Raw genomic sequence first — 21,514 nt, 5'->3', positions numbered from 1 at the left:
TAGAACAGTCAGAACGCCCAGGAAGCCAGGCAGGGGGAGCATAAAAAAGAAAATAGAAGCATTAAAGGCTATTATCTGAAAGCTTATGTATAATTTGCCATCATTTAAGTTGGCATGTTTTTCGTTTTTTAGGGGGATGAGGGGGCTTTGTATCCTAAAGATGACAATGACTGTAAATTAGACCTGCAGGGCTGATTGACAGCACAAAGTTATTTCGAATGCCTGAGTCTAGGAAGTAAACCACAGCCTTCTGTCTTCCTCCCTCCTCCCGCCTACACTGCAGCTGCCTGTTCACCGAGACACTTACCACAACAATGACTTCCATAAAAGAAGTTTCAATTCTGAACTGTTTGTATATTCTTGTGTACAGAAATATGTATTACACGTAGATACCCAAATTAACTGAAGAACAGATTATTGCTATGACTAACATAATAGAAATATAAAAAGCCTACCTTCCGTTTTACAAATTTGTCCCAGTAATTGTTAGGAAAGGACCTACATAGATAAGGCAAAGATATTTCAAGTTATTTAACTTGTTAGTAGAAAGAAAAAAAAAACACCCCCCAAAAAGAAAACACCATGTTCCTTGAGCACTGCAGATTCTGGTACAATTTTATTCACTCACACACTGAACTTTGAATTATGACAACAGTTTCTTTTCATGTTATTAATCATTTGCTGCAATATCATCTTTCCCCCCCCCCCTTTTCTTTTCACGTCCACAAACATGACTGGCTACAAAAGGACAGCAGGCTAGATATTATCACCTAATGACCCTAACAACTCAATAATAGCAGGGTAGTTACTGTAATATCATTCATCTCCTAAATATTGTATTGCTCCTAACTATAAAATCAATATGGACAATGAACTTCAGAGGAAAACAGGAGTCTTGTAGCATAAATAATTTCTAAGTTCACTGGATTACATTTCAAATAGAGACTGAACTCTTGGGAACGAGTGCACAGTTTGCCAAATATAATTTTTTAAAAAAAATACAATAATAATAAAATAAAATAATAATAATACCACCAGAAAATTGCAAAGATAATTCAACAAAAACAGAGGTTAGTGGTAGTCTTGTCCTCAGGTGTGTAATATTGTTGTTACTAGATCTGAAAGCCCAGAACAAGGTAAATAATTCTAAAGCTGCAAGACATTTCCACTAAAAAGCATTTTGCATCATCTGTCTCTGAGCAGTAGATCTTAAATATTGAAGAGGTCTCAGGGTATCTTTTATAGAAATTTCCCTGCTTTTCTTGAGAGTTGTGAGCAACCATGATATTTTATTAAGCAGCTGGTTTTATCCAGGGGAGATCTTAGAACAGACACTAGGAAATACATCAGCTTTGACCTGCAAGAAAAAAAAAAAAGTGTTCTCTCTTATCAGTGATGTTTCCCTGATCTTCAACTTGATCATAAGAAATATGGTTCTTGAACTGTCTTATAAACAGCAGTGCCCAGGAATTCCTGGTTCTGATGGTCTTACTGTATATTATATCAGTTTTGAAGAATGCCAATTAGCAGGAAACACTACAAAATTTAAGGTTTTTCTCTCCCCATTTCCTGGATGTAACATGGAGTTGAGCAAATACACAGGAAGGTAAAAAAGAAAAAGAACTGCTTGAACTACAGGACAGTATTGGTAAAATAAAGCAAATGTTAACATCAGAAGAATGAGATTCCAGAACACTGTTCTCCTGGAATATGAGGCAAACTTTCCAACTACTATTAAGTAAGTGCTTGACTTTTTTATTTTTCTGAATGAAATTACTCCAGATAAAAGCAAATAGTTCCAGTAACTCAGCTGGTACATACTGGTCCAATGCTGTGTATTATTTCTTTCCTGGATTTCTCAGACTTTTAAGCAAAGTATGTCTCTAATGTAGCCAGTTTGTGTCTATCTCTTTTACTACAAACATCTAATGGTGCTACATTTATCAGGGTACCTCTTTTGCCTTTTCAATTACTTCCCCCCACCCCTCCCCCCCACTTATAGAAAGCACTTCAGTATATAAACAGCGCTGGATATCCTCCAGCGGTGGTTATACTGATGGTACAATACCTGCACTAAACCTCAAAAGTCAGTTCACATCAGAGGGAAGGAGCAGTCTGCTTAAATTAGCTTTAATCTTTTATTCAACCTCAGTAGATAGTGCAACATGCTGAGAACAGGCTGTACAGCATGTCATATGGGAAAAGCTAACAATGTATCTCATTAATTCATGCTTGTTTTTGCTGACCATAAACTTACTTGATATCTAGATAGCTTACTATCTGCTACGAACAGTTAAAGAAACAGGTTGGAAATCAAACAAGGTCTCCAGTTTCCCAGTTACCCTCTCTTCTAACTTCAACAAGTTGCTAGTCTGTATTTCTTACTGAAATTAAGGAAAATCCTTAGATTTCAAGTGTAGGAAAAAAAGCATTCAAGAATTTCCAATATTTTAGACATTCTAGTTTCAATGAAAATTACTAAGGGTACTATTTATAACGTACAAAAATTGAGTATCACTGATAAGATAGAAATTTGAGTATTTTGCAGCATATTGTTACTCTGATGCATTTAGTTGATTACTTTTTCTGTCTTGTTTTTATCAAATACTTATTTACACCTGCATACTAGCCACAATTACTTTGTGGCTTTGTAATGATACCATTAGGGAAAGACAGGAATCTAAGCCTAGGCATACTAGTACCAAAACGTGATTCTAGTAGTTTTGAAAGAGTAAATTCTGAAAAATACCCTGTAGACAAACCATTTTTTTCAAGAGAGGAGAGTTGATTTGCTGTATTTCTTAGTGTCACTCTTACAGACTGCCACAGCCTACTGATGTTTTTTTCTGTTTCTTGCCTACACTTGTGTCATTCACTCACAGAACAGCAGGTGAGTCCCCTAGAATCAGTGTATGACTCCTGCAGTTTTTGCTAATGCATACGACCTGACAGCAATTCTTGTCAGATTTACTCAAATTCTGGGATTGCTATTTTACACTGGGTTTGCTTCTCTTGTCATACACAAATTTTGTTAGGAGTGGGATAGAAAAGCAGGAGAATACTGCTATACAATATGAATGTGAAACAGAGTCACTGAAAAGGATGGAAGTTATCTTTCTAAAACTTTCTCAATAGTGACTAATATGTGAAATGTCTTGGAGAGAGCTTGTGAGGTAACACGCACAATCCTTGCAAAGCCTAGAAAAACAAAAAGGAGGTGGAATATACATGTTACGATCATTTTTAGAAAATAGATTATACAGGATTTCACATTAGAATCTAATACTGTAGCATCCAACATAAGGTGAAAAATGCCTTTGTTTTAGACAAACTAGGTGGCAGGTGGGCAGGGAAGGCTCTAGATCAGTGGCTTAATGAACTATAATATTTATGAACAGTTTACATATAATAATTTGATTTTACATACGGAGTATTTATAACCAGGCGATCCCATTGTCCTTTAATATCATCTTCAGATGGCTGTTCAGTTATGTATAGTCCGTCAAATTCTAGCTTTCTAGCTACCTCCTTTTCTCTCTTGAATACAACCAGAGGGACCTATGAAAATGACCATGGACATCTTTGTGATAGTTTATATATTTTTAGAAACCATGATATCCACCTGCAGTGTTAAGTGCTCTTTATAATATATAAGACCAATCATCACACTAGCACCACCCCCAAGCAGATCAATGCCTAGCCAATGTCAGCAATGACCTCCCTGGAAGTCAAGCCCTGCCCCCTCCCTGCCCCAGTTTTTATTGCTGAGCATGACATTAAACGGTATGGAATATCCCTTTGGTCTGTTCAGGTCAGCTGTCATAGCCATGCCCCCTCCCAACGTACTCTCTGGGAGATGCAGAGTAGGCAGAGCAAAGAAAAAGCCTCCACACTTTGCAAGAACTGTTCAGCAATAACCAAAAGTGGGTGTATACCAATACCATTATAACCACAAATCCAAAACACACACAAAGAAGAATGTTAACTCCATCTCTGCAAGAGGAAACATGAGGAAAACATCTACATATTGAATAGTGAGAATTTGTAAGCAACTAGGTACAAATAGGTATTTCAGTATTGCCTCCAAAAATCACTCTGGGACATAGCTGATGTTCGTTAACAAGTAATAGATTAGTAATAAGATGCAGAACTTGCCTTTAGGCAATAGTATCCAATCACACAGACAAAGGAGATGATAGTATGAATAACTGCCAGTGCTCTGAGAGCAGGTGCCATGTAACCTGTGCCTTCTTCTAAAACAAAAAATACCATGCCCTCCTCCTCTTCCTCTTCATCAAAAGAGTTCCAGAGATTAGAGTCGTCTTCTGCTTCATCAAGTGGCTCTTCTGTCACCTAAGAAAATGCAAGCACACTGAAAACACACAATAAACTTAAAAGCTTTTTCTTTACTATAATGACAAATGACAAAGCCTGCTCATGGGAAGATGATACAGCATTAGCTTTGAACAGTAATGTCCTTTTTCACAGCAGAAGTCTCCACATCATCTCATGTCACTGAAGAGGGAATCTAGAAAAAGCAAGTGCACGCATATGACAATTTACAAGTATCTCCTTTAACAGTGCCATAACAAAACCAAAACAAACAATGAAGAAGTTATGCAGAAATGATTTCTTGGAAGATCCAAGCAATGACAGGGTTATCTAATAATATGCCTGAATTTAGGGTTTGTTTTGTAATCTATGTTGTTCCTGATTACTAGAGTCTAGAAAGAAACAATATTCTTAAGATACCAACTTGTACCTTGTCCATAAATTTTTTTTCATGACTTAGTTTACAGCTTACAAATTAATACAGTATTTAATCAGTATTTCAGAAATACCCCAAGCCATAAAGCTGACACACTACCCTAAATTCTTCCAGTGACTTTAAAATAAAAGCCATAAATGCCCTTCTTTTGACAACTTCATCTGAAAGGTGAAGTCCTGTTCAGTCTCCCTGAACAGTCTCCTGTTTGGCTCCCACTGACCTTTTCCTGTCTATGACAGATGGACTTGTACTGATAAACACAAACTTGGCTGATGCACAAGACTCAATGAAAAGCAGAAGAGAGAGGGGAGAAAAGGACTGGCATACACAAATACGTATTGCATATACCTTTGAAGTCCGTCTTCTCTAACCATATGGGATGGAAAGAAAGAGGCAAGAAGGGAGCCTTAAATAGTCCTGATGGTGTTTCTCCTGGAATGGTGCACATACATTCTACCCAGTTTTCAAGAGCCTTTTGTATCTTTACCTGCCCTGTCTCCAAGACTATAACTGTGTTGTAGGTGTTGCTTTTCAAGATACCTGAAATCAGGATTTAGTTACTTCTAGACTGAATGTTCAGCCAGCTGCTTTTGTCTTCTATGAAGTTTTTGTTTGCAAAAAACAAAACTAGAAAATGTACTACTGGAAAACACAAGATTCATCAGCTTATTGCAGCTTGCACCCTATATCTAGAAGGAGAAAATCAAAAGGGCTGGATTCCAGGATAAAGATAAATAAGGACTTTTCTTATGGACTTCAAATCTGTAAGGAAAGGAAAACAAATCAGGCTTGTATGGATGGGAGTTCTCATCAGTGAATTCTACCTTTCACGGATAGAGGTTGTGAAGATTCAGGAGTAAGATTAGTGAAGGCTGCTCAAGATGTTCTACTTTGTTATACACCAGAACCTGAAACAACTCATTAGATGCAGGTAAAATCTTAAGATTAAGTTTAAAGTATGGATGTATAACCTTGATACAAAAAAAAGAACTCTAGCCTACTATGAAAAGGCTTCTCTTGCTTGTTTTTCTTCTGCCTGCTCATATGAATCACTAAAAGTCCCAATCCCAGTATAGAAATACCTTCATCACAACAGCCACTAACAACCATATTGGCAATGACAACAAAGAAAATGGAGCAAAAAAGTATGAAAACTGAATTACACTCTTACATGAAAGCATAGAATGGGAAGAAATATGCATTTGATGTTCATTGGGGATTACTAAATTCATGAAAAGATACAAAAAAAAGAAATCAAATAAAGCAAGCACACATGCCCAAAATGCCAAACCCCAGACCTCAAGGGCATTAAAAAAACCCAACCAAACAACAAAATAAGTACAACTAAAACATACGAGCTCATCTAGTTAAATTGAGACATTAATCTAATTCTGAAATTATGTATAATTTTTTTCCCAGTCAAAATTGAATGTAGTTAGTAGGGTACTTTAGAAAAAGAAGAAATACAATAATTGAGAATAATCAGATGAACTTAAGTCTCTGAGTATCTTTAAAACAAACGAGAGACAAAAAAGCAACAGTTTTGACATTCGAGTTTAGTCAGAGATATTTGCCATGACGAGATTAACAATCCAAACAATAACAGAATAACCTGAGTAAATGAAAAAATGTCTGGAAACAAAAGCTGAACTATAAAGCATGAATGAAACAAATGTTTTTTCATTCAGCCTGAGTAAAATAAAAACCGAATAGGTTTAATATCCAAATTTTAGTAACAAATTCTAAAATACTATTTTAACTACTTCATATCTAAATGCTTTAATTCATGTTTGAAGGGCTTGTAATATACAGGCTTTATTAAACAACCCTTGCAACCATCATCAACTATTCCTCTGAAAATAACAAAAAATATTTAAAGAACAATGCATAATCTTACCTTGTAAAATAGAAGAATAAAGTTGATGGCAAATGCAACAAATAGAGCAAGAAACCTTAAGTTATAAAAATTTCTTGCCAAGTAATGCTGAAAGTAAAAAAAAATATAAGAAAAAGTTAGAGGTGGCTTGTAGCTAATATCAAGGTAAGAATAGTAGCCAGCAAATTTTCTAAGTAAATACATAATTGTGTTGCCTTCATATTTATAATAAGCATAGGCATTTCTTGGCATCCTATTCCCCCATTTCATGATAAGCGGGATTAGAAATGATGGGCTTAAAATTGCAACAGAATATTAAGAAAAACTTTCTAGAAGGAATTCTGGAAAAGAAATGCTCGAATAGTGGAATAAACTGCTTTGGAAATAAACTGTTTCCGAGAGTTCATAACTTGCTATTTTTAAGAACAAAGAAAAATATTACATACAATAGAATTGCAGGTTCTAGAATTTAGATTATGGAAGATAGGGAGCTCCTAACAAGGAATTCAAGTGGTTATTTTCTGTCCTCTTAGACCAAACCAGGAGAAATTACAAACACAAAACACTATTTATATGACTCTGAAGTATTATAAAAATCACAAAAGACTGAATACAGCTAGTCATTTGAAAACTCATGCCAGTATTCCTTTTATGATGACATTTCTCCCTTCAATATCAAGTGTTCTATATTACATAAATAAAAAATTAGTGACTAAAAGAATTTATGAAAAACTTACAAGCATTTTTGTTTGATAAATTTCCAAAGCTTTGAAGAAGTTAGCCATAACAGCCTCTGGTTTCTCAATTTTTTGTCCATGCCTTCGCTTCTTTTTCTTCATTTTTCCCTCTTCTAGCTGCTCAGATTGTACTTCCTTTGCTTTATCTTGTTTCTCACCATCTTCCATGCTAGAAGAAAGGTTATCTAAACAAAAATACCTACCCAAACTTCTGTATTGTAAATGCATTAATTTAAAAGGAATTCTAATTCAGAAAGTTTGGCTTTGAAAGTTAGTTTTGACACGGGGAGAAAAATAACTGTAAGTAGACTTGAGGTAAACAGTAAACCCAGAGTGAAAAAAGTGACCTTAGTTTCAAATGTTATGTGAGAATAGGGTTGTTGAAGGGACATCAAAAGGATAAAAAGCAAAAAAAAAACAGGCAGAAGTTACTGCACCAAGCGTGAAGTTGATAGTTTGCCAAAACCAGTGATGTACATATATACTCAATACAGGCAAAATAATTTTAAGAGTTTACATGTACTTACTTAAGCCTGGGGTTGAAGAAGAGAAATAAAGCTTTTGGGATTTGGTACACAGTACCATTCTTGAATAACAGTATGATAAAATGAATTCATTTTTGTCAAGGCAATCACTGTGGTTACAGGGATGAATAAGTGATAACAAGGAAGTTTGCTTCAGAGGGTCGCAACTTACAACGTATGTAGAAGGTGACAAATCATTCCTTCTGCACCCCTGAACTGCCATTATGAAAATTAAGTATCAAGACTGTATGTAGTAATAGGGGAATCTAGTTACTAAACTAAAAAAGAAAAGCTGAATTTGCATATATGTAAAAGAATGTTCAGGCACTGAGATGGCTGAAAGCTTTAGGTATGAGGATAAAGAAACGCAGTATGTGGTTCACTGTCACACTACTACTGCAGTAGGAATCATATGATGGGTGTCTAAGAATGTGTTTATCTTCTACATAAAAAATGTCCAAGTGTCAGCCTCAGAAACGTAAGCCATTTGAACTCAAATTTTTAAACTGAGGGCAGTTTGAATATGCTGCTAAAGTACCTGAGAGGAGAATTACGCGTGGTAGACAAAAGACAACAGGGAATAGGGAAAATAAGTCCAATAAAATAATATAGGTAGAAAGAGCTCATTTTCATGGAAAATAAAAGGTGAAAAATCCTAAAATAAAAAAAGACTGGCACGGGAGATTTTGGGCAAACTCCTGGGTATGTGTAAATTGCCTCTGAAGCACTGGTGATATGCTAACTAGTGTCAAAATCAGAGGACCAAAATCAGTCAACAAAATAAAAAGCCCAGCAGTGACAAGATTTAGCAAAATTTTTAAGAGGCCATTTGACTAATCACTATGTTAACCAACTAAATAGTAACATGTATATATAATGTATATAACATGTATATAATAATAAACACTGAAACATGGTCTAGATAGAACAACAATTTCTGAAACTGCTTATTTTGGAGTCACTGTCTTCATACTGAGTAACACTCATCAACAGGTTCTTTGGATACATGGTACCAATAAAACCCCCATATATTTTTAATTACCAGAAGTGCTCTAAACAATGAAAATAACATGCTTAACATCCCTGCAGGGATTGTAAAGAGAGAGAAATCATATTGAAACAATTCTGTGGCAATTAAATGCAAGAAGGGGACTTTTTAACTGAAGAAATATGTTAGATACAGCCTGTAAGGTAACAGATAGTAAAAGAAAATATATTGAACCATCATAGCGTTGATGGCATACTTTAATCAGGTAAGATACCCCAGCCCCCCCAAAAACCACATTTAAATGCACACATGTGTAAGCATATGTATGTGTACACATTCTTGTCCATGTAAGACATACATATATACATGTATGCACACATATACACATATAAACATATATATCTACAGATGGGGGAAAAAAGGATGCTTTTCAGACAAGCTATGGAAAGTGTATCTGATCCTAAAATATTGCCCTCAGTGGCACACTGAAAAAACATCAACTTTGGCAGATAAGAGGAGAAAGATTAATGAGGCTAAAGTAAACATTTTAAACATGAAGAAAAATAGAAAAGAAAGAGAAAAATGATGTATAGCTTTTGAATATGTAAGAATAGGTAGGAGATCTTTTGTGTATGTCTACAAATATTTTAAGAGCATTCATCAGGCTGCAAGCCTACAATGTGGCTGCAGGTCCAGAAAGACAGCATACCTCTTAAAAGCAGCATACTGTTAAAGCATGATAAGCATTTTAGAAGTTATTTATAAGGCAGTCGTATGTAGGATGAATGGACAAAGGAATATATCTTCTGTCACGTTCGCAACTTGAGAACAGATAAAACAGCAATAATAAAATTGCTGGGTTAGTCAAATCTTGTGTTTCGTTGATTGACTGTTGTTGCCTGAAAATTACAGTGGGTAGGTAGGGAAAGTGTAAATAGCAGTAACGACAAGTTGCAGAGTTTTTTTCAAAACTGATGCTCATTTGTAAAAGTAGTTATGGGAATTTGTAAAAAGATAATACCCACAGATTTATATATGCAGAATTGTCAAGGGCCACAAAAATCATATTGACATTACGTTGCCCACTGAGATTGTTTGCCACCTCCTAGGGACTGCATTGCTCTTCAAAATACCGATGAGACACAGCGTACATAAAGTGCTTTGCATACTGAGCATTGCTTGGATTCTTTCTGGCCAATTATCTAGCAATAGAAAGTAGCAAGGAATTAAACGGGAACCATGTAAAAATAACTTACTCTGCCTTCTCAGCTTCGGCTTTTCTTTCTGTTTCAGCTTCTTTTGCAATTTCAGATATCTGCAAAAAGGATTTTAACTCTCAAAATGGATCTATTCAAATAAAATTTTGGTAACATTACTTACTGCTTTCTGAGAAACAAATAACATAATTACCACAGTGTATTTTTTATACCACTTTGCACTTTTAAAGTGTTAGATTTTTTAAAATAGACAGCTCAGACTAGATTTCAGCAGTGAAAACTGCATAAATTCTTCTGCTAGCCTTTGTCAGTATAATGTTATCAACACATTAATTAGCCCAGCTACCTAAAAAAACTTAAGTAATTATACATCAGACAGATAATGTGACCAGTTGAGGATGAAGGTAACTACATCCAGTTCATACCCTAATACAAAAGTCACTCACAAAGACTCAGTGCAGTTACTGATTATGTGGAAAATGAGCATCAGTTTGCCTCATGCTAAATATGAAACGAGGAATAATATACCAATAATAGCATCAAAAATCTGAAAAAGTTCTATGTAATTATCAGATATTATAAAACCCAATTACTTTGTCAAGATCAACTGATGCAATTGAAAACAGGCAAATATTTAAATAACTTTTACTTATGCAAAGTTTTCTTCAAACTATTTATTGTAGGTGGGTTGATGGTTCATTAAACCTCCACTGGCATACCTCACAACCATCTAAGTATGTGTTTACAGCATTCCCTTGAGGTAAGGAAGAAAGAATATACAATTTTACAGATGGCTAACTGCAGCAAAAAAGCAAGCGCTGGGATTTCAAACACCTTTAGGCTCAGTGTTGCAAGACCAAATTAAATTCTTTTCAAATGCAGTTTCAGTATCTAAACTTCACTGGAAATCAGAGATGCAGGCTCTGAAGTCCTAGATTCACAAAGGAATCTATAGTGCATAAATTTGTTACCATTGACTTTTGCAAAATCCTGTGTTAGCTCTTTACCCTCTTCTGTATTCTCTCAAGTACTTCAGACCCAAATTGTCTGTCAATGTATTCTCCTACCTTTCTGGTGAATATTTACAGGTATCTAAATTTTCCCCTAATACTCACCTGGATGCCTCTCTCTCACGCATAAGTAGTGAAAGAATTTATGAAAGAATTTACTAAATTGATCTTGTCTTACTTATCTCACCTCTTATCTGTGGAACCTCATCTAGTACAGGTGATGGAAGGAGCTTCATCTAGTACACATGACGGAAGCTTGTGTAACTCTTCCACAAAAAGCTTCCCCTAAGAGCTCAAGCTGGTGGAGAGTAATTCAGAGATCATTTGTTCTCTGCCTAGTTCTTCTAAGGGGTAGGGTGGGGGAAGAAAGAGTAAATCCCCACCCTCTCCATCCCTCTATCATAAGTTTCAGTTGTGTCCTTTCCAGGCTGATGAGCCTTAACCTACTTAATTCCATATGCAAAATTTGTTCTATATTGAGTTTTGATAGTAACTTCCTGAAGGGAATTTTTGTTTCTTGCATTGTTATTTCTGCTTTGAGCTCTACTGAATAGTTATATCCAGTGCTCTAACTGGTTTACTTGAGCCATTCATATAAATAATGTGAATATTAATTTATGTAATATAGAATTAAGCACTATTTTAGCAAATTTCACTAGATATCATATTAAAGGTAAAAGATGGATAAATTGCATAGCTGACCTTACAGTAATGACTCAAAGTATCTGCATTCTTATCAATAGTTACAAATTTGAGAAATTTATAAATCAAAGTGAAGCAAGGAAAATTCTAAAATATTTACACATATCTGCTCAGATCCTTAAATTAAAATAGAACTTTTAAATGCCAACCATAATACATTTATGCTTATGCTAAATGAGACAGGATTTTAAAAGACTGTCATTTTAAAGTATGCACATAAAAATGAATTAATAAATAAAATAAATAAAAGGAAAAATATAATTTCATCTAGGCAATAAACAAATCTTGGAGAAAAACATTGAATGAAGAGGAAATAATGAATTAAGAAGATGTACAATGGAGGTTTATCTTGAAAGTATCTGGAAAACATACCATAAAGATGTGGATTAATGAGGAGAGGAAAGATGTATTTGAATAACAAGCAGAAACAGATCTGAAGTGTAGAGTGAAACGTAACGCCTTCCAAATATGACAAATACATTTGGGTTTTGACATTTAGTTCCATCAATTTTTAAACAGAATGATAAATCATATTTCACTGAGCTGAGTGGAACAATATATCATTCATAAAACAGTATAAAAGTAAAGAATGATTATATGATAACCTTTAAAGTACAAATAAATTCAGGCAAAATTATTTCAAACAATAGGAAAAAACTTATTTTATTGTATGTGATCAGTAAAGCATGTAGAATAAAGACTACAATGCTAAGGCTTTATTATGGAGAAGGTAGATTGTAAAAGTAATTGAAATACACTGTGAAAAAATGGGGTATGCAGAATAAACAGGACTGTAAACCATTTAAAGCAAGAACTGTGCCTAGAAAGCTGCTAGCAATTTTTGTTTTTAATTAAAGTCCAAATGAACAATAACAACAATTTACTGCAGAGAAATCTAAACACACTGGGCTGAATTTTTCTACCACATAAACTCTCCTGTTTGTTTTAAGAGATTAAAATGTATGTTCTCATCGAGAACATTTATTAATCAGGTAACTGGCAAATAAGTCAATTACTAATAGAAAATTCAATAATATATTTGTACTGTAATACTATTATTTTCTGCAAAGAAATACAAATTCTCTTTAACATACCTGTAATCCTTTTTTCTTACGAACTGTGTTTTCCAAAGATGACTGGATATCAGTGCCAAGGATTTCTGCAATATCTCCAAGTCCAGCATCATGACCATGCTTTGAGCCACCTTCTTTCTTTGTATGAATGCCAAAAATGTCTGAGATTATGTCAGTTTCTCCCTTTTCACCCTTCACAAACTGCACAAGTTCAGCTCTGATGCCATGCTCAGCACCTTCAGCTTTTTCTGCTTCCATAACATCATCATGGATTCCAAACTGCGTTGGGTCAGGCATGTCCCCTAATATTTTAGTAACTTTAATGTTTTTGGCTCCTTCAACCAGGCCACCCCCAAATACAGTACTCCAAAGAATCTGGAAAATTCCCCACACTATAGTAAAGAACAGCTGGAACATTCCTACAAATAGGAACCAGAAAAAGGAGAAAAACACTTTCACCATCTCTTTTACTGTCATCTTTCTAATTTTCCTGTATTGTTTCCTTAGGTTCTTCACAGTGACCATTTTAAAAAAGTTGGCAACATTCTTCTTCACTGCAACACAGGCCATTGCAAAAGCCGAAGCAGATTCCAGGGACTTTTCTTCTTCATCATCTCCAATATCCACTATGTAAGAAGGCTCTGCCTCTTCCTCTTCCTCAGGCCTCTCAGATGAATCTGTTTCAGAGATCTGAGATGCTAACTGCATTTCAAATATCGTGTCTTCACAGAAATTCACAAAGAGTTCCATTTTTTCTTGCTCTCCACCTTCATTTACAACATCAAATATGAACTGCCTTTTGGATTCCTTCACCTGTGGCTTCTCCCACTGCGTTCTACTGGATTCACTGATTTCAAAGTAAACTCTTTCTATTTTCTTGGCTCCACCCATTATTTCAATGCGGCCAAGGTATGGTTCAAAGTAATTAAGCACACTTTCTGCAGGTTCAAGTAAGCTCTGAAGGCGTGAATCATTAGGCATGTGCTCTGAAAGGTTTGTTAGCAATACTGCTACATTAAATCCAATGTCTTTGGCAGGTTCGTGGAATCTTTCCACAAAATCAACATAGTTAAACATATCGTTTTCATCAGCTTCTGCACAGGACAACAGGAATTCAATCTCTGACTGTATGTACTGTTTTTGAGCCTCCATTGATTTCTGAAATTCCTTCTTAGAAATGATGCCTTTACCATCTGGGTCATGCTCTTTGAAAGCATCTGAGTTAGTCAGATCTTTTAACTTGAGGAACATATCAAAGAACTTCAAAATCATTTCTACATTGCTAGATGATTCTACAAGCGTGTCTACCATTTGTTTTCCAATAGTTCCATTTACAATGTTACCTAGGTAGTGTGATAAAACAGGAAGTTATCTGGCATTGCCACATTATAAATAAATACATTACACATTTATGCTGAGAACAGAGCAAAAATGTTCTTAAAGCTTTGTAATTTTTCTTTCAACATGCTTTTCTATGAAAAAAATAAATTCTTTTCTGTTTTTCTCTTCTTCATGACTGTGTATATTCCAGAATAATTGTTAAATAAATATGAAATAGTTTTTTTCCTGGCATTAGATAAAGGCTATTAAAAACAATTTAGAAAGCTTAACATAATTATTGTACTTTACATTATCAAGCTGAGATAATCATATTTGACCATAAAGAAAAACAGGTCCAACCTTCAAGCAGTGACAAAAGCATCACTACCATATCCTTTAGCAGATCTAGCAGTTCTTTAAGCAATTCAATCTGAGCAGAGTCCTGAAAAAAAATGGAGTATAAGGTTGTTTTTAATTTGTATTTATCTGGAAAACTAAATAAATTGGGAAGAAAAACAGTATTCAGGGTGGTCATCTAAATGCAGCACATTTCATTGTCATTTTATTATGATTACTATCAGAAGTCTTCTATAATACGAGGGTAACTTGCTACAGCTGAATATTAATACCATAAAGTAAAGATAAGCTATAATGAAGTATTAAGAAGTATCAAAGTGCAAATAAGGGACAACAGTAACTCACAAAATTGGTTACTCCACAGATCTGGCAGTATTGATCTCAGAAAGAAACCATCCTTTCTCATCTCACAGGGAATATTTAATGGCATAATCCATTACAGCTCAAACAGAACTAGCTTAAACTGTTAGGTTTAACTACAGAACATAGTTAGTCTAACATGGATTTGTGACTAACATTAAGGACCTAAAACCTGTTAAGTATCCTCAAAATTTTTATATACTTCCATAAGGTGGGAAGAAATCTTATGAGTAAGTCAGAGAGTAGCAGAGATGCTGAATAAAAGTGAGGAAATGACTCTGCACTGTTGCATGCAGTGACTAGTAGCTTGAGTGTATGGTACATTAAGCAGAAGTTGCAAAGGAACATAGAAGCCTGAAACTGTGAAGAGGGGTAGGACTCCACAATGCCCTGCAAGTTGACCGACTGTCACATTCCTTCCCTCTTTAAATATTCCCCAACTTTTCTCTTGCCCTACTTAGCTGTAGCATGGGAACCATGCTTTTAATGGTGCTTGCACTCTGACAGATCATCAGGTTTTGGCAACAGGGAGGAAGGGACCAAATTGCCAGCTTCATTATCAGAAAGGTATAATTGAGTCGGAAGCAGTGATGTTGATATTAGAAAAGGTGAGTGTACAGTGATGACTAATGCTAAAAGGAGTGATATGAAGATGCTGGTCTTGAGATCCAGTCTTGGACTTCTACATTACAATAGGCCCATGCACAACCAAATTAATATCAGCACATTAACTGCTCTACAGCTTTCAATATTCACTTGACTGTAATTTAAAAACATATGCAAAGACGGATTACTTGACTACTGAACGTACCTGTGAAAGTTTCATCTGCATATTGGCAAAGACATGAAGAAAGCCAACAACTGCATCCCACAGCCTACTGTGAGCCAGACTCTGTTGATTACCTATGCAAGGGCCCTAAAAAATAAAGAAAACCACAGGTTTTATTTATATAAAATAAAATAAACCAAAATAAGTAAACCAGCTTGTTTTCCTAAGATTACTCTCTGAAAAAACAAATAAAAGAAACTTCAGGCTTCCATGAAGCTACCTGAGAAAGCTTCACAAGGTCCCTTTGGTATCTAGTGCATAAATACTAGATCATATCATGTTAAATATGCAGCCATCCACATATTTTAGTATTAACTTTACATAGAATCGCTGACCGAGTGTAACTTTACTAAAATAAAGAGAAATAAAGCCAAAGTATTTATAAATTTATTATAGAACATGATCAGGCCATGTAATCATAGAACTTCACTGTTAGTACCTTATGCAAAACATTTTATTTACCTGGATATATTCTGTAAGGGAATTGAATATTTGTTTGGTGACAGCCAAAGCTTTAGAAAAGTTACGTTGTCCTGATTCATCAATGACATCCTTTCCTGAATAGTACCAATAGAAGTCACTGATTGATTCCTAAGAAAAAAACAACATTATATTTTCTAATTTTGGATTCTGTATGCAGTTACTTACTGCTTCCATTTGTATCACCAAAAACTGAATCATCAGTGGATGAAATTTAGTATTTCTGTGTCAGTCTATTTCTCATGACAAGAACTTTTTGCATTTTTATCTAACTATGCTCCCTGCAGAAGCAAACAGTGAAATAAATTAACCACCATCTGGTTTCACACAGATTTCTGAAAGGTTGCCTATTTTAAAAGGAAAGGTGAAACAAATTATATCAGCATTTTTTGTTGTAGGTATCCCTGAAGAGAGGATTTTTACATTTGGTTGCAATAAACTGTGAATTTATAGAAATGAAGGAAAGGCAACTATGTTATACTCCATTTTCCTGTTTCTTCTCACCTGAAGACGCAAGAGATAGTCAACTGTACTAATGATAATATTCACTGTTGTGGTGTTGCCCATCTGAGTACGTAGGTAATTTTGAAAATCTGAAATAAGAAATGATTTGTACTTGGTTAGTGTATAAAGGAATAAAAAATACAAAGTTATTTTCATGGAGACATGGAGAATACATTCTTTTTAAGTACCTTGTTGAGTACAGATGCTTATTTGGTGGAAATTGAGCTACAATAGATTACAATGTAAATACAATTGAAGAGTTATTATCCACATGACTTGCAGTAGGCTTTACTATTAGTGATTGGCATAAAAAATGAAATTAAATTAAGACAAAAATTGAAATAGAATTCTGCAACTCAAATTGTTAGCATGCCAGTTTCCCCTCAGAAAACAAAATTAATTAGAGGGAAAAAAAATTATTAGAATTGGTTCTATTCAACTCTAAGAACAGACTGATCACACATTTTCCCCAAAGTTAAATCAGTTCACTTACCATTGTTATGCCCTTCGCAGAGCAGTTGTAAAAATCTAAATAGATCTCGAGTAAATTCATCATGTTGCAACACTTTTTCACCTTTAAAATATATAAATACAATGATTATGTGACAACCGTTATGAATAAATATGCTAAACACATAATCTTACAATAACCTTTAAAACTGGAATGCTAATAAAACCCAGTATTATAAAAGCATTAAAGCGATTTAAAGAAATAGACTAATAATGAAAAGAAAAACTGAGACAGAAAAAGCAATGCCAAAATATTTAGCACTCCAATGCATCCATGGTTAAAAAAGAAAAAAATAAGGGGGGGGAGAAAAAAAAAAGAAAGCAACAGGATATATATATCTACTAAGTAAATGGTTAGTCACAACTAAAATCATGCCTTAAATATGAATAACACTTCTTTAGTAAGCATCAAACTGTTTATCCAAACTAAACACACAACCTGCTGCAGACCAGAAAGCTAAACCTAAAGATATCTGGGAAGATGCAATGAAAGACTTCTCTCTGTATTTGCAACACATTTTTGCAACAATAGTATCAAAAACTGTAAACCCAAACATACCACGCTCACGAACGATGACTGTGAATCAAAGAAAAATAACAAGAATACAAGATAAGAATATTGGAAATTACAGTGTTTTTCTTAAAAATTATTGCTAAAGATTTTGCAAATATAAAGCATATTCAGAACTCAAAGGCTATAATTACTTGTAGTAAATTTATCAACAGAAACCCTAAGCCATAGTAAATAGTAGTTCTAGTTAAAGAAGGAAGCACATACAATGTTTTAAGTACTACTGGAATCAATTTAATTGTACTTACGAGTTCCTTCTTCAGTAACCATTCCCAGGCCTTCTGCTTTATTTTGTCTCTCAAACGCATTCAAGTCAAGAACACTTATATTGGGAGAAAAAAACCAAACACAAACAAACAAAAAAACACCAGGAAAAAATACTGTAGTACATCACGGAAAATTATTTTCTTCTAGGAAATCTCTGGAGGGCTTCAACAACCAGTTTTGACCCACTGTGACATGCACTGCCTCATATTTTGTTTAACATGAATGTTAAATAACAGAGTTTGGTATCAATAAGGGTCCAGTGCCCATTTCGGAGCAGAAATGAGTCTCAGATCAGGCCTCTTACCTAACTTAGCTAACTTTACTTCCAGTAACATCATTCATGGTTGCATGCATAAATGAAAATTGGAAAAGGAACCTGAAATACTGCTCTTTATATTGACTTAAACCTGCCTACCAAAAGGACATTACTGCAGTTATTTCTCAGTCACACTGTTTGCCACTGAATTATTACTATTATTTCTATTACATTGTACTGTATATATTATGCACTATAATGCTATTCAGAAGACTTACAGAATCTGTTTCCATATTCAGAAGACATACATGGTATTGATTCTTCTCTTCCAAGGTCAAAATATACTGATATCTGAATTTTCTTTTGCTAACTTGGCATAGCCCAGCACGTGGAATAGCATTCCAAATATAATTCTACAATTATCTGATTTTTTTTTTTTCAGTTAAACAGCAGCGCAGTCACATATTCTACTATCTAGTGACATCATTAAAACCAAAAGCAAATTTTAAAACATCATTTTCATTCTCTTTTCAGTGTTCAAGTCATTTTATCAAAAACTTTTTTAATGAAGTCCCGAATGATATGTATACACAACTGGTACTATCATCACTGCAGGTCCTGTTTGAGCAAGTCCTTCCTAAATTGTTTTACATAAATGGAAAAATTACAAGACAGATGTATTTTAATTAGGTTGAAACAACTCAGCCATAATTTCTGCAGTGCAGGCCTCCATTCCTTCCACATTTTCTCCTGCCTTTATATAGCTTCTCCATTTCTAATTCCAAGTCTACTCCTTCAGAACCCATCTGCTGCTTTATAAGGCTGAGAAATGGTGATTGTTTACTGGAGTAATCAGAAACACCAACAGTTTTCCATGATCTATATGGAAGTCTTTTACCTTAACTGATTTGAACTTCTGTTTTATCAGGTGAATGGACTACTGTAGTCTCACCAGCCGCATGCCATCTCTAAAAAACCTGATACATATCCATAGAATTCAGATGCAGAAACAGAGATTATGCAACTCATCAGAGATGTGCAGAAACTGCAAGCCTAGTAAAGCTCCACTGGCATGTCTCTTCTTCAGTGATGGCTCTTCTCCATCCTTAGAACACCCAGACAGAAAACTTGAGGAATCTGGGACTAGTAAAGAAGCTATTACATTTCACTTTTCTGCCTCTCCAAACTAAGCCTTCAAAGGCATACGTACTTTGCTTTTTTTCTCCTTGGGAAGAATACTCTAAAAGATTAACATACTATTCCTCTGATTCACAAAAATTTCCCACAAGAGTTCTACAGTCTGTGGCTCCTGTAATTTAAATCTAACAAACCCACCTGCACTGAGCAATAAGCCACCAATCTGAATAAAACTGGAACTGTAATAACATGATTTACGCTTTTACCTGCAGGACTGCATCAAGCCAGAGAGACTTTGAAAAAATCCAGCATCCTTTTTCTCCTTCAGGTAGTCTAGCATTTTCTAGAGGACATTTAAAAAAAAATAAATCTGTATTAAAATTATTTGAATTAACAACTTATTGAATTACCATTTGAAATGCAAATCACTGGCAAGCAATAATACTGTTATTGTACAAAAAATACCTTGCTATTTCTTCACTGTTTAGCTTAAAATTAAAAATAAAATAGAAACATGACAGAACACTAAATACTTAAAACTACTTGCCTCCTTTATAAAAGCATTACCTGTTGAACTATGGTATTCCCACCATTCAGAATAGCAATACCAAGTTTTAGTGTTTCAACAACCATGGGTCCTGGATGACCTGTCAAAACAAGAGTACAGTCATCAAAACTTGCAATTATGATCTATTCAATAAGAGAAGCAGTCTGGAAATTTTACTTAGTATCATTGTAACTGACATTTATTTCGCCTTGTTATATATCCTATATGAGTTGGATATGATATACATATCATAGGTGTAATGATATAATACGCTATATATGTGTATAGCTGTGTATAGCTTTATGTACGATATGTATATCATGTATACTTTTAATACTTCACAGAACATTACCTTTGCTTGCACTAATCATCTGAAGAACCATTTCAGCAGCTCCACGATCATGTAAGCGAGCTTGCTGATAGAGAGTTCTCTGTTTTTCCATTTCTTTCTCCTGGGAACAAAAACGAGAACAGAATACAGACTGGAACTGATTGAGGAAAAATAGGAAGATGAGAAATCTGAAGTTGTTGAAGGCCATCTGCCTCCATAATCCATGGGTTTTTTGATTCCAAAAGTTCAAAACACTTCATCTTTCTTTTAAATGAATAACCTAGTAAACTGGCTCAATACACACTTATTCTTGCATTTATTCTAGTACACTGTTAATCTTGCATTTATTCTAGTGGGCATATTTAAAATACTTGCACATTTGTGGTGGTGCATCTCACCCCACCCCCCCAGCCTGGTCTATGATGTCAGGAATTAGGCCTTTATACATTAGGCCTTAGCCTCTGTGTAGTGAGTTGGGTGGTTAGGCATCCTTTGACCATACTAGCAACTTGCACTGCTGAGGTGGGAAACTGCACTGGCTGTACCAGAAACATCCCTTATCTGAATGACAACACCTTGGAGCATTCCTTATCTGGACAGTAACATCCCTAACAAGTCTAGGAACACTCCTTATTATGACTCAGAGTGGTACAATACCACCATCGATGGAATTTTGAGAAAAATTCCATTAATTATTGACTCGTATTGTGGCCAGGATGGAAAATCAGTGGTGATTAAAGCCAATCATCTCTGAACCTATAAAAAGCAGTCCTAAGTGAGGCCCTCTGAACTCTCCTGGGCCACAGAGGGCTGTGAACAGCATCTCCCTCTGAGCAGGACACCTCTCAGAGCTTGTGAACTCACAAGTTTTTAATACTGGGGGACTGTCACCAAAAAATGATGGCAAGGCCTGGGCTGATTTTCCTGCTTCTTGAGGCTCAGCCCTTTGCCCGTTGAGAAATGCAAAGGTATTTGATGTAACTATTTCACTGAACTCAAGAGGAACTTTTAATAGCTAGACCTATTTGTACATAAGTGTCTATACTTCTATTCTTTGTGTCTGTGTGCATGCGTGGATGAATTGATTTAGTAACTTCATAATTAGTATAAATACTACTATTTTGATTCCATAGTTAAGCCACATTTTTAA

At 34.9% G+C, this 21,514-nt stretch overlaps 1 protein-coding gene across 1 annotated transcript in view; it reads right to left on the bottom strand.

Annotated features, from left to right (window-relative positions):
- The window catches only part of RYR3 (ryanodine receptor 3), a 233,144-nt gene that overhangs the window by 9,597 nt on the left and 202,033 nt on the right, over window positions 1-21,514 (bottom strand). Inside the window, exons 79-95 of the mRNA XM_056346522.1 lie at window positions 20,386-20,485; window positions 20,054-20,133; window positions 19,753-19,829; window positions 18,075-18,148; window positions 17,815-17,832; window positions 17,239-17,319; window positions 16,746-16,834; window positions 16,224-16,352; window positions 15,744-15,848; window positions 14,576-14,657; window positions 12,917-14,238; window positions 10,150-10,208; window positions 7,382-7,550; window positions 6,666-6,752; window positions 4,156-4,353; window positions 3,428-3,558; window positions 456-498 (exon numbers count right to left, since the gene is read on the bottom strand). Coding sequence (XP_056202497.1) covers window positions 456-498; window positions 3,428-3,558; window positions 4,156-4,353; window positions 6,666-6,752; window positions 7,382-7,550; window positions 10,150-10,208; window positions 12,917-14,238; window positions 14,576-14,657; window positions 15,744-15,848; window positions 16,224-16,352; window positions 16,746-16,834; window positions 17,239-17,319; window positions 17,815-17,832; window positions 18,075-18,148; window positions 19,753-19,829; window positions 20,054-20,133; window positions 20,386-20,485 — 2,844 coding nt within the window. The remainder of the gene's footprint in view (window positions 1-455; window positions 499-3,427; window positions 3,559-4,155; window positions 4,354-6,665; window positions 6,753-7,381; window positions 7,551-10,149; window positions 10,209-12,916; window positions 14,239-14,575; window positions 14,658-15,743; window positions 15,849-16,223; window positions 16,353-16,745; window positions 16,835-17,238; window positions 17,320-17,814; window positions 17,833-18,074; window positions 18,149-19,752; window positions 19,830-20,053; window positions 20,134-20,385; window positions 20,486-21,514) is intronic.

This window comes from Falco biarmicus, chromosome 7 (assembly GCF_023638135.1).
Source record: "Falco biarmicus isolate bFalBia1 chromosome 7, bFalBia1.pri, whole genome shotgun sequence".
Lineage (NCBI taxonomy): Eukaryota > Metazoa > Chordata > Aves > Falconiformes > Falconidae > Falco > Falco biarmicus.
The sequence above is the reverse complement of the archived record's forward strand: the minus strand, read 5'-3'. Positions and strand labels throughout refer to the sequence as shown.